Source organism: Pungitius pungitius, chromosome 1 (assembly GCF_949316345.1).
Source record: "Pungitius pungitius chromosome 1, fPunPun2.1, whole genome shotgun sequence".
NCBI classification, from domain to species: Eukaryota; Metazoa; Chordata; class Actinopteri; order Perciformes; family Gasterosteidae; genus Pungitius; species Pungitius pungitius.
The window spans coordinates 34,033,008-34,049,336 of record NC_084900.1 but is presented as its reverse complement, the minus strand read 5'-3'; the positions used below and the strand labels follow the sequence as shown (position 1 = coordinate 34,049,336).

General features: G+C 41.2%; 2 protein-coding genes and 1 non-coding gene across 3 annotated transcripts; all 3 read right to left on the bottom strand.

Moving 5' to 3' along the window:
• Positions 1-56: 56 nt before the first annotated feature.
• kansl2 (KAT8 regulatory NSL complex subunit 2) lies at positions 57-7,452 on the bottom strand. Its single transcript, XM_037479205.2, has 9 exons — positions 7,358-7,452; positions 6,092-6,366; positions 5,812-5,984; positions 5,543-5,657; positions 4,984-5,147; positions 4,633-4,796; positions 3,692-3,788; positions 2,060-2,313; positions 57-1,556 (listed from the first exon to the last, which is right to left on the bottom strand). The coding sequence occupies exons 2-9, from the start codon at positions 6,340-6,342 to the stop codon at positions 1,338-1,340; spliced, it is 1,437 nt and encodes a 478-aa protein (XP_037335102.2). The 5' UTR covers positions 6,343-6,366; positions 7,358-7,452; the 3' UTR covers positions 57-1,337.
• LOC119223826 (small nucleolar RNA SNORA2/SNORA34 family) lies at positions 2,938-3,071 on the bottom strand. Its single transcript, XR_005120985.1, has one exon. It is a non-coding gene; the product is annotated as a small nucleolar RNA SNORA2/SNORA34 family (small nucleolar RNA).
• A 158-nt stretch (positions 7,453-7,610) lies between the features above and the next one.
• On the bottom strand, positions 7,611-14,845 carry ccnt1 (cyclin T1). Its single transcript, XM_062565683.1, has 9 exons — positions 14,650-14,845; positions 13,925-14,006; positions 13,704-13,832; positions 12,420-12,480; positions 11,707-11,768; positions 11,536-11,591; positions 11,227-11,390; positions 11,029-11,099; positions 7,611-10,925 (listed from the first exon to the last, which is right to left on the bottom strand). Exons 1-9 carry the CDS (start codon positions 14,820-14,822, stop codon positions 9,666-9,668), a joined length of 2,058 nt encoding a protein of 685 aa, XP_062421667.1. The 5' UTR covers positions 14,823-14,845; the 3' UTR covers positions 7,611-9,665.
• Between the last annotated feature and the right edge of the window lie 1,484 nt (positions 14,846-16,329).

The following is a 16,329-nucleotide window of genomic DNA, read 5'->3' as shown; positions in this document are numbered from 1 at the left end:
AAACTAATACCATCTGGAGATCTTTAGGTTCAACAAATGTGTCATCAAATTGCAAATTTGTGGACGTCATCCTTTTTATTTAAAACAGATACACAGGCTGAGCACAACTCAAGGTAATTGGACACGGAAAAAAAGAAAATCCATCTGATCAACATTAGTATAATCAATCCATGTATTGACCATTAAACTGTTGGAAATGGCCTTTAAAGGTATTTGTGAACCAATTGATTTTCATCTGGGAGTGACTCATCAGTGGCGTCTTCTCTTTCACCTCCCACGACAGCAGCCGCCAGGTGCGGGACCAGGAAGTCAGGAGGACAGCGCTACATTTACCTTTGCCGGCGTCACTGAAACAATGTGGCATTTTTGAAGCAGAGAATCCTTTGCTTGGTTAGGTTTGACGTCACGGTCAGAATTGCTACCTGTGTGTGTGTGTGTGTGTGTGTGTGTGACTTGGGTTCAGATCATTGGGTCCATTTGAAAAGGTGGTTCCACATCTCGCCGTCCACGTTAACATTTGCAATGAATTTGGATGGAAACCTGCCAGGCTTCTGAAAATGATGTCAATTTAGCCAACCTCCAACAATGTGACTTCTGACACAAATCAATGTCCTCTGTTCAGTGTTAGATGTTCACATGGATTATAGGAATGAAAAACAAAGATTTCTGAACAAAAAATATTAATGGCGAGTCTGCCCGTGAGCAAGAGGCCCCCAATAAAAGGCCGTCACATCAAACCATCTCAATCCACATTTCTCTCTTTAACCAGGACTCTCTTCCTTTTCTTTCAGTTATGCACTAAAGCCAAAGCTGGTTGTTTTCCTACATTTTTCAAACAGGAGCAAGGGCAGCAGATGGATTCCATTAATACTTTCCTCTGCCAATTTGAATTTGCTGATGAAGAGAACTCTTCCCCAACAGCCTCACGGCGCACGATACAAGGGACTGAATACAGTGTTGGTTCTATATAGTAGATTTCAAACATGTAGTTTTAGTATTACGTCTACATTCACTGTTCCCTTAATGGAGGGTTATTACCAAAACGAGCACATCCACCGGACTTCCTAAATCTCTGGAAGACTGATGATTTGTTCCCCATCATTTACACTGAAAGAATGTATGGAAAGGCCAGTGTGAAGAGAGGGCAATCATTGTGAAGAGAAAAAAACACTTATGTTTAAAAGATCAATTTGTTTAAGACCTCAAGTTTACCAGTCATACGTCACGCAATGTGACGCCCCTGATACCGTGCAGACAAAGGTTGTGACCAATATTTTATTAGACCTATACATTACATACAATGACCAGCATATGGGTGCAGTCATTCCAACAAAGATTCAAGATGCCCCTGGTTGAGAGTTAACCTGATCATGCATGATGGCATCCACATCCCTTTCTGAGAGCTCCTGTCCCGAGGCGTCCAGGTCTTCTCCGGTCAGGATGTCCATCGGGCTCTCGGCGATGGCTCTGATGGTCTGGTCCTCCAGGGCCAGGGCCGTGTCAAACTGTAGCGGGGATGGAGGACCCTGCATACCGTCCCCTTCCACATCCAGGTCCTGTACAATAGGATGAAATCTAAAGCTTAACATAAAACTTGTAGGAGCCATTTGAAGTTTTATGAATATATATTTTATTTATATTTACACCTCCGACCAGCAGCCTGAGCGTGCACGTTTTGGGGAAACTAGATCAACGCACTCCGCGTCAGGTGTTGATGAAGCAGGCCGTTTGTTTAATGTACAATTTCTACTTTTAATGGCTCACTAAAATAGGGGCCAGGAGCAGTATTTCAAGGGTATTTTGTTTGAAACATTTTTGCCTTTTATGGTTCTGGTGTAGTTGTTCAAACTGACTTTTTACATTCAAAGCAAGAGCTCAAGTCCATTCCTCCATCCATCAACAATTTAGAACTCTCACTTTAAAATCCACATTTACAGCACTGCAGGATTCGGATTCAACGTGTTAGCACCAGCAACCATACCTATCAGAAAGTGTGGCACTCACATGTTTAATACAATGCATATACATCAGAGGACAGTGGTATGTCGTTTCTACGTACATCACTGAACTCTAGGGGGAGGCTCTCTGTGGGCTGGAGCTCTGCCGCACTCAGATACATGTCTCTGGTTGCCGTGGTGATCTGCTCCTGCGGCGGCGGTTCCTGCTCGGGCTGGTACATGGGTGGAGGCAGGGTGAGGTGAAGGGGGCAGCGGGGATCATCCGACTGACCCATGTGCACAGGGCTTACACACGGGACATCTTTCACGCCGGGGCACAGTTTGAAAAGCACCTGATTGCTGTCCTGGAAGATGTCTGTCTGGTTGTCAAGGGCAATGAGACAATGTCCACACCCAGAAAACATTACTTGGGAAAGTGAAGACAACAGCTTCCATCTTAAAACGTTAAACTGAATTATGGTCTGTGGTTGTTAGTGGGTCCTGTCAACTATACAAGTCAGTATAATTTGGATTAGTGGCTTTGCCCAAGTCTCCCCATGTCAATTCAATAACTTATTTACTGACTTTTCTAAAGATCATATTTGAAATGGAGTATTGCTAAAATAAATAATTCCTTCCAACTTAGAACCAGAAAATTAACAAGATAATAAATCCTACTTGTTAGAAACAACTTACCTGGAATTTGTCAGAACTACATGATTATGGCTTTAATAAACTTAGTTTTTAGATAAGAGACAAGGTCTTAAAGTTAAGGTAAAAATTGCGCACCACAACAAATGTCTTTACACGATTCCACTTGTTTCTTTACAATACATATTTTGCTCAAAGGCTTGTACAAAAGCAACACAGTAGTTTCAGACTGCGCCAAGTAGAACTATTACCATCCTTTGAACAAGAAACCATGTTCCAAATCTGAAGATATGACACTGACGAAACTCCTCAATAACCTGGAGTTAAGATGAAGGATGTTAAGAAGGGATTTTGTTCCTTCCAACTGAAAAGATTAGTCCCTTTATAACTCTGGGAGAAATCAACAGACCACAGGAAGCAGTTTATGTAGGCACCATTTGAAACCAGCAGCTACCACAAGCTACTAGTCTTGATCAGGGCCGTGGTGCAGATGGCTCCATGAGCAGAGGAAGGCAGTTGGAGAATTTAACAGACATTCTTAAAAGTTAATATATTCAATCATTCAATACAGGGAACTGTTTCAGAAAGCAAATTGTCAAAACTCTATTTTACCGTGGTAACTGACCGTGAACCTAAAGTGCTTGCAAGTGGATTCTTAAAAAAAAAAAAAAAAATAGATTTATCACAGTCTCCTCCCTCCAACAGAACCAGACACGCCATTTCATTTCCCAATTTAGTTTATCCATATCAAATCACTCCTGGCAGCATTTTAATATCTGTAGAATTACAGTCATTCAGAATATTAATGTGATATTTGGGAAGTTAGTCTTTTTTTTGGGCCTAACTTTAAAATATTAGAGTCGATTCACTCTCCACCCACCTGTCTATCGAACTGTAGGATCTTCTCTAGTTCCACTGACTGAAAATGGAAAATTCTTGTTTACTTGTTGCCGTGCTGAAATTACTAACAAGCTCAACTCATTGAACAAACTCAGTTCAGCTCAGTTTGTTAAACCTGCTTTTTGAACAGGGCCCAGATTGATTTTTATGTAAACAGGGCACAACATTTTCAAAACGCTAAACCGAAACATTATTGAGGATACGTGAGACGCAGTGACGGGTCATGGGCAGGCAGGGGTTGGTACATCGGGTTCCCTCACCGAAGGAGATGCACTTCTCGTGCACTGTTCTTGAGTGTGGCTACAACAGAGGAAAGAAGAATCAAATAAAGTCAAAACAGAATGTAAAGTATTTCCTTAATAACTACAACCACCATTAAAAACATCATTCCTGAATGCCACAGGATTGAGTATAAACAAAATAAAAGGAAATTCCAGATTGATGTACCTCAAACATGTTGAGTATACGCTCCAACCAAAAGTATGAGTCATCCTCAGCTTTGGCAGTAGATCACTACATTATTGTGGACACTACAGTCCTGCTACATTGAAAGCACCTTTTGGCATGCTTTCAATGTAGCAGCAGAAATAAAATATAGACATTAAAAGCTCCAAGGAAATCCTCTTTGTTAATATGGTAAGTAGATGTTGAAGTGGTAAGCAAACAGCTGCCTCTGACTAAACGAAGATTACGGTTAAAAAATAATAATAATAATGAAATGCAGGAAAATTTAGTTTATTCTCCTCTTGGGATTAATTTAAGTGGAAAATAACCTTCCACTGGCCGTGAGACGAGCAGTGAGGCGCTTAGCGGCTACGTCAACAACGCATTAGAAGTTGGGCTAACACAGACAGTGCCCAGGTAGACATCACGTCACATTAATGAGTGTATTCTTAAACTGTGAGAAACAGCATGTGCTGTTGGATAACCCTCTAAAACAATTATGATTCCCGTCACACACACGTAGACTAGGGTGAAGGAAGTTTCAGACACTGATATCTTGAAACCTGTACAGACAAACGTCTAACTCATCTCGAGGCTACATACCATTAGAAATAGCAAGACAGGTTTTTTGTGGTTGGGTGAACCGACCTGTAAGCATGTTTACTAGTTTAATATTAATACTACTGTGGTGGGGTCACACCTGAGAGGCTCCTTCCGTCACAGCCTGTCTCCTCTCCCTAAGCTGCCGGTGCAGCAGGGCTTCAACACCATACCGACGACGGTATCGGCGTAGCGCTTTGAGCTTCTTCAGATTCTCCCTCTCCTTCATTGACAGACCTTCAGGCCCAGTCAGCAGACTGCTCCCTGACAGCAACACAAGTACAGAAAACGCTCAGGGCTGGGAGGTTGTAAACATGAAAGGTTGCAGGGGGTATTTTCTATAGATAGTGCAACATATGTAAACCAGGCAAAAAGAGTATAGTTAGTATCAGACTAGTCGTGCGTGTGTATATACACACACGACTAGTTGATTGTATACATACATACATACCAAGAGTGTCGTGCTCCACTTTGCGGTTGTGCAGGTATCTCCGCTTTTTCTCTTTAAGTAGGTGCTGCAAGCGTTTGAACTGGTCGATGTAAAGGGACTGGAGCCTGATGAGTTTTTCTCGCGTGATGAGCGCCACTTCCTCTGCTGTGTACACCCCTGCATGTCTGCAATTAAAGCAAGCAAAAAAGGAACAAATGTATTCAATGAAATAGCACAATCTTGACTATAGAAAAGTCACTGCTAATAGACCTCACTGAAGAGAAAAGAAAATATTTCATGGAATGTCCAACACTTTTGTTTCGCAGTTTCTTTATGCATTACATTGTGGACCTGTAACACTGAATCAGGCCACACTCAAATATCCAGTTTTTTTAATATACATTTTTGACTTATTTAATTTGGTGACCATTTCAAAGTTAACACAACCTGCTCAGCATTCATTTTCTGTATTAACCGGTTCACAGCTATTGCCTATGGCAGTAAATGGACACAAACATCCAAAAATTAAGATTACACCACAATCTAAATCTAATAAAGATTATAACATAATTAAGCTTACTTCAGAGGATCCTCGTGATCACTGTCAACACTGTCTGCTTCACTGTCAGGGTCTCCTCTCCATGTCTGGTCAAGAACCAACGGGCCTGGCTCCTCCTCACTCAGACTGTCCTCATCTGTACAGAGGAGGTGAAGCTCAACATTAAAATCATATTTACATATCTTAACATAAACAACTAAAGGACAGATCACTTCACCCCTTCAATATAATGTCAATGCATGAGAGATTTACTTGTGTCAACAATTAAAAGAGTAAACAAGATCTTGTACCTAAAATACGGCTAGCTTCAGAGCGACCTCCGTCACTACTGGGAGTCTCTGCACGGTTGTATCCGCTAAGCTGGGACAAAAGTGACTCTGGCGACGGACCGGAAGACGCCTTTCTCATCTGAGTTCTGAGGGCCATGGCATTCCTGCGAGCATGCTCTGCACAAAAAGTCACTCTAAAGAAAAGAAAGAGTCAAGTGAGAATACATGTCAGACTTACAGCTAATAGTAAAGCTGAGGTGAAACAAAAGTGTTTAAAGCAACAACAAAAAAACAACCATACCCATCTTTTCGCTCAACTTTCGGTGCGGCATTGGGGCAGCGCTTGCCATTCTTGGCAGACACGTAGCTGCACTGCTTGTACGGGGCAGTCTTATCCTCCAAAATGTGCTTGATGCAGAAGTCCAGGCCGTCAAGGCGGGGCTGAGAGCATGGTCGCTGAGTGAAGGAGCACGTCTGGGGCTCCTGAGAACGACTCGTCTGGGTCACGCGGTTTCGACTCGAAGGCAGAACATGGATTCGTATCCTGTTCATTGCAAGCTTGCAAAAAATGATTTGCTGAAACAATCAGTTGGTAGATTGATTAATAAATTGGCCGACCAATACAGGTCTACGAGGCAATACATTATCTTGATAGAGGGTTAATCATTTGATCAACAGAAAAGAGCAAACACTCATTCTGGTTTCTCAAATGTAATGTTTAACTTCCTTTGTCTTGACAAAACGTTAAAATATATTTGTGTCGGTTAGACTAAACAAGATTCAAAATATCACAAGTAGTGCTAGCCAAAATACAATAAAAACAACAATATCAATCAATATGACAAGAGACTAAATATTGTCTAAGATTTTGGATATTTTATTATGACAGTTGTCTTTTCCTAGTATTAACTCTTAAATTACAGTAAAGGGAACTTAACAGTCTGTTGTGACTTATTTTCCCTCACCCAACAATTATATCCTCATAATCAATAACTATTATTGAAAAAAAGCCCATGGTGATAACGTTTTGATTAAACAACATAGTCCTTAACACATGTCGCATGTATTTTGTAAAAAAAAAGTCAAGAGCTGTCAAACGTAACGTATAACTTTTAGACATTTTATACACTACACGTTAAAAAAATGCAAACTGTGTTAAACAATATCGTCGTATGAATAACGTTCTTCACTGACAAGCAGTGTGAACCAAAGTTTATCAAATTTGAAGATAACATTTTTGCTGTTCATAATTACAAATATAATTTGAAAACTAACGTGAGTCACAATAACTTTGTACGTAAAATTATTAACACGAATGACGGTCATTAATGTCAAAACAATTGAAACTGTACGAACGTACGACGTACTGCGTCAGGCTTTCAGTTATGGCGTGGCCATCTTTGTTTAGCAGTTGCTAACATTAGCCAACCGCTACTTTTCACCATTTGCAAAAAAGAAGGGAGTTTTGCTGAACAATGGTTACAGGCGGCAATCTGTCTCGATATCATCAAATGGCTTACGCGGCTGAACAGTAATTTATCCGTGTGTATATACTATAACTGCTTACCTTTATTACAAAGGTCCGACAAGGTTCAACTTGCTTCCGAGACAGACCACGTAGGTTTCCCTGCAATTCACTAATATCTGCCGCAGCCAGTGCAAGCTCAATGAGCCCACCTACTCTGAGCTCCGATTGGTCAAAGTTCAAGGAATTTCATTGGCCAATCCAGCTGTCAATCAAAAATAGCAACAACAGTAAGACATTCTTCTTCACCCATAATATTGCAGGGAGGTTTCATGAAAACATTTAATGCAGTAAGTTTTCTTAAAATATTTATTGACTTTAATTGAGAATAAAGCAACCACATATTATCAAAAAGAGTGTTCACATAACACAACTGATAGCAAAAATAAAGTAAGATCCTAAAACGTTTCCTTTCCAGACTTGAGTGTCGCTTAAAAACACCAAGACATGAAAAACATAAAACTTACTGTAGCTATTGGATTTTGCATTGTTAGGTTGCATGAGTATGTTCCATTGTTTTTCACGTATGTTTATTTCGAAATGACCATCCTTTGACTTTTAAGTGTATACTTTTTGTCTAATTGTCATGATCAATCAAAAAATAATTAAAAAATGAGAATTTAATGGACATCTATTCAAATAGCCTAACCAATACACATGAAACACTTTGTCATTTGCATTGTAGGCAAACCTACTGAGATAAATATTCAGTGCATTTACTGTTTCCCTGTTACAACCAAGACTTTAACAACCACTTAACATCTGCTGCCTGAGCAAAGAGCTGTACTCTTTTCAACATATCTTCCACATAATCATGGGAACAAATATATTACAATTGTATGGCTGATGATTTTTGTACTGCATTGCTGTGAACTGTCAAAAAAAATGTTTTGAGGGCAGAAGATCCCTAAACCGAAAAGTAGGGGGTTTGATCCCCAGCCCCTAGTGTCTGCCTGTTGAAGGGACGTTGTGGGAGACCAAAATGCTGCCCGGGTGATTTATAGCAGCCCGCTGGCTCTGAAGTGATTAGGATGGTTTAAATACAGAGGTATTTTTTCATGTATGTACCTGTATGTCTAACATATGTAATAAAGCTGACTTTTTTTGGATGATTACAAACTGATAAAAGAAAGCGGGTTAAGAGCAGTAATACTATATCAATCGAAACCACAAAGCTTAGTATGAATTAAATGTACAGATGATACCCGATGCTCTGGCCAACAAGTAGCCCCTCATCCAGTATAATTTTAACACAAATTCATCATGAATAAAAATTCTTTAGATTAGGTAAGCGCCAACATGAACATTATTTTCTTTCTGGCAGTTAGTTTGCAGGTGCTGCTGTCAAAATCATTTAGAATGGTGTGTAATGATAAATGCAGGACATTCCCTTCTATTAAGCTGTAGCCATGAAAACAGTGTTCTTCAAAAGGGTAATTAAAGAATTGACTTATAAGAATTACTTCTTTGGGGGGATTTTTTTTGTTGGCATTCCTTCAGTGTGACCATAGTGTGTTTATGTGTTTGAACTCTTGATAAAGCCATAGATGGATATCATTGGTATGAACTTTATCCATTAGTGTAATAATTAGAGAACTGAACGTGGATATTTTACAACCATTTAAAACAATGACTGCAACACGCAAAATCTAAAAACAAAACAACAAAAATGTACAAGTCCTTAATTTACATATTTTTTTGCAATTTTTCAATAACAAAATGTAAAATATATTTCATGTTTGTTTTAAACATTTTACAGTCTTTGTACAAGCTTACCAAATAATGAAAGAAATAAAATAGATGAACACCAAAAGGGTTTTCACATTTCTTTTAGGTTATGGCTGTTTGGGGAAAAAAAAAAAGAAGACAAAAAGACAAAAATAAAACTGAAAAGATGGCTTCGGAGACATGCACTCTCAAACTAGCCTGTACAGTCGCGATGAAGAAATCCCCATTCCCCCTGAAGAACAAAAAAGGGAAACCTTAAAAAAAAGGTATAAAAGAGGGCTATGTTTTTTTAAAAAAAAGCATTCCGTTAATAAATAACATACTATAAAAACATTATAAAAACACATCTCAGCTCAAGAGATGAGCAAAAAATTAAAAACTACACTTTCCTGTACTCATCGTCTCACATTTTTACAAGCTTTCAATGCCACTCACTATTGCCCCAAAAGTGTAAAAACAATTGAATACTCTTTTATCACACCGGTACATTTCACTGCTGTCTCACTGAAACCTATAAAACATGTCAGGTGAGTTAAAAAGTAAAAATACAATACTTTATGAAACACGATGGATGTAGGTAATGTCAAGTACAATGTTCACAACACATCTCTTGATGAGAAACTTATTTGGGCAACGGCGGCATTGGGGGAGGCGGTTCTGAAGGAAGGGGCGGGGGCCTGTGGTTGCTCCCCCTGGAGCCACCACCGTACCGGTATTCCCCAAATTGGGACCTGTAGTTAAACATGGACGGCTGGGACGGCTGCACCCCCTGTGCGCTCAGGAGCGAGTTCAGCATTTCAAAAGTGTCCTGGTACTCGTTCGACTGGGCCCCCCCGGCTGCGCCGTGCCCATTGGTGTCCGTCTTGTCGCCTTTGGAGTGCGGATAGCTCCCTTGGTGGTGGGGGAGACCCAGGGCGGGGAGAATGTCAGAGCCGTGCCCCAGAGTTTGCCCGGCGGAGGAAGACAGGGAAGGTAGCTGGTAGGGATTCCTAGAGGACTTGCTGACTTTGGAGCCAGGGTGGGGGCCTGCTGTGGGATCTTGGGAGTGCGTCCTCTTGCGGGACGCCACCGAGGACGAAGAGCTCGTCCTAGACGAGTCGCTGGGGACTTTTTTGCTGACGCCGACAGCCGCACCAGAACCAGATGAATGTTTGTGTGAAGAGGAGAGTGAAGCACCGGTGGAGGAGGAATGGTGGTGGTGGTTGTGATGGTGGTGGTTCGACCGATCCCTGTGCTTCTCCCTGCTCTTGCCCTCCTCCCCGGAGCTCCCCCTTTGCTTCTCAGGCACTCGTATTCTAACTTTGATGTCCTGTTCCTGGCCTCGGGCGCCGCCGCTTTGCCCGCCGCCCCCTCCCCCAGCGAGGGGAAAGCGCATTTTGAGAGAGCTCCTCTCGTGCCTCTCCTTCTCCAGGGGGATTTTCAGAATGATGGGCGACGGGTTGGACATGTCAGACGAGGATGAGCTTGACTGCTGGTGATGCTGCTTCTCTTTCCTCTGCTGCTGCTGACCAATGAGAGCCTGGGCGGCATTAGCATAGTCCCTCTTTACACTGGCCTCCATGTTCTCCAGCTTTCTCTTCTGGGCAGCAAGGACATCTGCGTTCTTGGCCCTGTACTCACTCAGCGACACCTTAGCTGGAGCGTGAACCTCGTTGTTGGGGTGTTCAGGTCCAGCTTGACCTTTTCCACTCCACGTGGGAGCACTACCAGGTTCACTCCCGTCTTTGTCACCGGAGGAGGAGGCGGAAGGTGGGGCCGAGAGGCTCATCAAGCCTGCCACGGTGCTCTCCGATGAGGCCATGGAGATCATGCTCATCATGGTGTCCCTCTGGTCCCCATCCTCCTGAACTTTGGGCTTGGCTTTTGGTGTCTGACCTCCGGCCTGAGAGCAGAGAAAACGGAGACGATTAAATCTCAACACAATGCAAGAAGTTTCCGTACTGTCGGTCTCAAAGGAGAAATGCAAAAAATAAACCTATGTGTACCTTCCAGTTGCGAATCCGTTTCAAGCGGCTGGGTGTTTTCTCCAAAATCTGCAGGAACTCGTGTGTGAGCTCTGAAATCAGCAATGGAGAAGTGAAGTTTAAAAAAACAAAAAAACATATTAATTAACTGATGTAGGACGTGTAGCTAGTTTATCCTGTGTGTGTGATCCGAACCAAGAGGTAATTTACAGCACGTACCATCCAGGAGCTCCAGGGTAACTGTGGGATCAACATACTCCCACCAGTGTTTGCCGTCGGTCGACACAGGGATCTCCCAGTTGGACCATTTGCAGGCGAGGTGGATGCACACGCAGGCCACGACCGGCGGACTGTACTGCAGGCAGAACGTGGTCAAGTGCAGACTACGTGGCAGGATACATCCCAGAAGGCAGTAAAGAACAGAAACATGAGGAGAGAGAAGAGAAAGCAGACATATTGAGTTAGAGGATTGTACACACGCTTTGGCATTTTACTATTCACATCAAAAACAGTGAACTGCGAATATACCTGTTAGTCGCCATAAAGTATGACGTTTGAGCCAGATCCTTACTCGCTGGAACAACAATAGAGCAAAAAAACACACTTAAAACCTGCGAATTGACGATTTAACACGCGCACCTCCTATCGGGCCGGAATATACAAAAAATAATATGCTAAATTGAAGAGTTAATGCTCACCTCTGACAAGCTGAGTGCACTTGACAACATGAGTATGAGGATGGTCAATGGTGATTTCAAAAGCTGCAAAAAAAATTAAAACAAAATAAAAGGGACAAAAAGAGACAAGTCTCGATAAATGAAAAGCAGAAGTCAAACTAACATATCCACCAGATAAATTTCATTCAAGACCCTGAAAACCGGAAAATCAATACTGTTATACCAAAGTGTTGCAGAGATTAACTTGGAACATAACTTTCCAATGATATCCTGGACAACATGAAAAGAGATGAATGTGAAAAGATATTAAAAGGCGTGCCGATGCAACTCGTGATTCCCAACTCTTGCTTTGTTCCACAAGTCTTGTTTAACCAAAAAAGAACAAAATTTGGTATTTTCAAATGAACCCGGTAATCTTCTTCAACTGCCTACAAGCTTGAAAACACGGAAAAAGATTAAACCAGTGAGCCAACATACTAAAATCAGGAATCAGCGGTTCATCACAAAGTCCTTAAAATAAATGGTTTTTTTTTAAAAAGTAAAAGGGGGGAAATGTAAAAAGTTATGGACATAATAGAAACAGAAGCAGAAATACGGCACTGCTAATATTAAGCGTTCAGTCGGTTTCCTGTGCTGCTAACGGCATACGAGCTTTCTGTGGACAAATGTAAAACAGGTTAGAACGATTTGTTTTGGAGGGAAATCAATGGACCCAGTTTTTCCTTCCCAACTTACCCAAGGTCTGCAGTATTATGCTCTCAAGAATGACCAGGTCTTGGGCTTGTTGCAGGTAGGCCTGAGGTTGAGGAGACAGGCACGTTACTCACTGGGAGGCCTCCATCCGTTTTCAAACACATTAAACCCACCTTTCAGGTCGAGCTGATGGAGCCTCACACATAAGTAGTGAGATGATTAAAAGCTTAACAGGCAGGACAGGTGCTTTTGTTTTACTACTAAACATCACAAAACCAGGGTCACTGAAAAACTACAAAGACATTTGAGTACATTTATGTCTTTTGCTTTCTTGAATCGTGTATCAAGAAGGAAAAGCTCCTGAGGTAGAGGTAGAGCAATCTGGCCAAAAATCAATTTGAAAATCTCCATCTACACCATTGCATTATTGCACTGCATTAGATAGGTTTCCAATTGGTGACGAAGAAGTTGTCAACAGAACTCAAAAGTAAAACATGATGAAATATAGTTTTTGAAGTACCAGAATAATTCACATTAGGGGGAAAAAAGCAAACAAACTAAACAACACTAATAAGTTAACGTTAGCTTGGGAAATAGCTGACACAACACAACCAAACCATTCTTATGCAACTGTCAGTGAGTTATTTTTTGGCACGAGCTCCTCATCTGCAAGAAACCTGTCCCACAATGGGACAGGTTTACACAGAACCATCAGAGGAGAGTCGCTCGATCTTGTGTCATTGCGATAATCCAGCTGCCTAGAGGGTTACATCCGCCGTACCGCCAACTATAACTTGGGTTGCATTGGTTTACAATTGGTCACCCACGGAGGAGCCAAATGCAGTCAGCATTAGCATCCATTTAGTTGTGTCACTCTATTGTTTTTTCACATAACACTATAGTGACGATGGAAAGTTTGAGATCGGATTTTAGACATCAAATGCCGCAATCGCTTGAAAAGTAGATTGTGAACAATCTTGAAAGTGTCCACAATCTAAAATTGTCAGATCGTTGTCCCCCCCCCCATCACCTGAAGTGGCTCATTGCAAAACAACAAGTCATTGTACCCCGTTTGAATGTGAAAAATAGCAACGAAGAACACTCAGAGGTTGACTTATTGCAAACACATATGCCATTAAAGAGCATCAGCATTGAAGCAGCAATATAAAAGGAAAATCAGTGAGACGAATAAAGCAACAATCTTCCACTGATGATAATACATTCCCTTTAGTAGTATTTAGGAAGTTAAATATCTACCCCATCAAGTAAGCTCAGGAGGAGGCAGAGCACAATTGCAGGCGATTTTGACGACAGCCCAACACTTACATCACTGCGTACATCTGGTGGCGGGTCCTGAGGATTGAGGCATGCATGGGCCACCTTGATAACATGTTCCAGCTTTCGGGGCTGCTCCTCCACCTTTGCAGCAAGGAAAAGTGCGGCAGGAGAAATGACCTAATGGAATGATAACAAAAATAAATTCATGAGTTGATTGATCATACGCACAGATAGCTGTATCTGGGACTTTAGAGGACATCAATACTTACATTTCTGTGAAATCTGGTGAACGACTGGACCATGTAGAATCGATGCATGTACACGATGGCTGTGTTTATTGTAAGTTGGGACCTGATGAATGGTAGTTAAGGACAACGGAGCAAACAGTACTAAGATCGCAACATTTGTATTATTGTAACTATACGGTGTATTTGATGAGGAGTAAATGGTCTAACGTTCCATGTAAAATAACAAACCTAAGTGAGGTTTACTTAAGCTAATGACTCAATATCACATCAAAGATAAACAAAGCCCATAGCTAGCTTCAGATGTCAGCCGGAATACTTCATTTTAACAAATAAACAGGTTGGCTCAATAGATAAACCACGTAAACACTTAAACACGCCAAAAACAAAATGTTTCTTAAGTTTGTTTATCCACTGTAGCCGCACCTTTACTCACAGTAAAGAGGCAAAGCTAATGCTAACGTCCCGAAGGCCTACCAACCACACAGGCCTTAACGGCTCCGGTTTAGCCCACTACGCCGCTCTTAGGTGAAGCTGACACGCTGAACGTTAACGCAGTAAAACCAAAAAAAACCGCACGAAACACAACGTAAACAAACCAACAGCCGAAATGCATTCGAACGAAGCACAATAACAGAGACAAGACACAGCTCTTGGACTAACCGGCATCACGAGAAGCTAAACTTCTCGCTAGCTAACGAGCTAATGTTGGCTAGGTGAGACGCAAGTCGTCCCTCGACAAAAGATACACATTGAGCCGCTGGCCCATGTCCTGCAGCAGGTTCGCCGCCTGTTGTCTGTAGGACAGTTCCTTGTCGGGATCAAGTCCAGCTCGCCGAGATGGGCTGTTGTCGATCTGTTGTCGGGTGTAGTACCATTTGTTATTACAGCTTGCAGGGAGAGAACCAAACGAAGCCGCCATCACTGAGAAGGACGATAGTTTAAAATTTCTGCGCGTCACAGGAACCTACGTCACACCGAGTAGTAACGTTTGTGTAATTGCCTTTAATGACCAGCAGGGGTCATACTTACACCTTTTTCGCTCAAATTCTTTGTGTACACATACATCAATCATTTAATTTCTTTGTCCCAGGGTCTGATGTTACAGCAGCAGGATACACTCAACAAGAATAGAACAAATAAACTATCAAACATTCGAGTGCAAACTACTGTACGGTGTGCACAATGGATGACCTCAGCAATTTCCCAGGGAAAGGACCTCCTTTGGATCACCAATGTGGTAAACGTGCTCATGAACCGTATATTTAATCTATGCTGTACTTTAGCAACCATTTAGGAATATATATATATGGTTAATTGGGTTAATTAGGTGAACACTTTTTGTATTATTCCTGCCATATTCTGATATAATTTTATGAATGATCAACCTGAAGGTTTGTTTATCATAGGTCTACAATACCATAAGCATTCATATGTAACCGTTGTAGTTTAATAGAAATACAGACTGTTACTCCAGTATATAAGTGTATAATGAGCAATTCAGATTTTCTTCCCAAAGCCAAGTCAGTGACTCAATGATACTCTGTAAGTGGGTGCAGTAAACAATTTAAATTTAAAGAAAAAGTCAAGTGAAGCAGATTTCAGAAAGATGAGAACAATTTATTTTAAACCACAAAATGTTATAAAATGGACAGATAACTGAAGCAGTGCACCATCGGGTTTCCAAAACGATAACATAAAAACAGTACGTTATGCAAAAAAAACAAAAATGAAATGAAATACTTGTCAGATATACAAATAGTTGAGTTAAACATTTGAATGGATTATTAGAAAATTCAATTCATTTTATTTTGTATAGCCCAAAATTGCAAATTACAAATTTGCCTCAGAGGGCTTTAGTCTGTACACATGCAACTGTGTGATGTGGATGCATTACTTAAAATTGACCAAAGATGTACCTTTCATCCGCCCCAAACTAGATCCATTTGCTGTTAAGACTCCACTCATGGGGGGTTTTGAAGGAATGTATCACACATTTCCATTTTCCAACCAACAGAAGTTTCTATTATCTTTTAATAAGAGAACATTTTAAGATGCCGGGTTAGTCACAAAAAAGCTAAAAGACAACCTTTATCAAGCACAGAACTTCAGATTGCTGCTTCCTAGTAAATGTATTCCATGTTTTAACTTTCTCACCATTTACCGTTTGGTTGGTTGCATTTTGGGTGGTTTAATGTAGCCTTTTGATTTAAGATGATGCTGTAAGGAATCTCTTGATACATAGATAAGTATTTATCTCTTACCCTTGTTTGATTAGTTGCTGGATTAAAAACTTGACAACGGGAGACTATGGCAGCTCAGACAAAGCAGTGAACTGCGTTTAGTAGAGGGCAACATTTTTTTAAACACCTTCCACTCCTAATTTAAATGTAACGGAAATGCAAATAACAGGATTGAAGGTTTCTAAG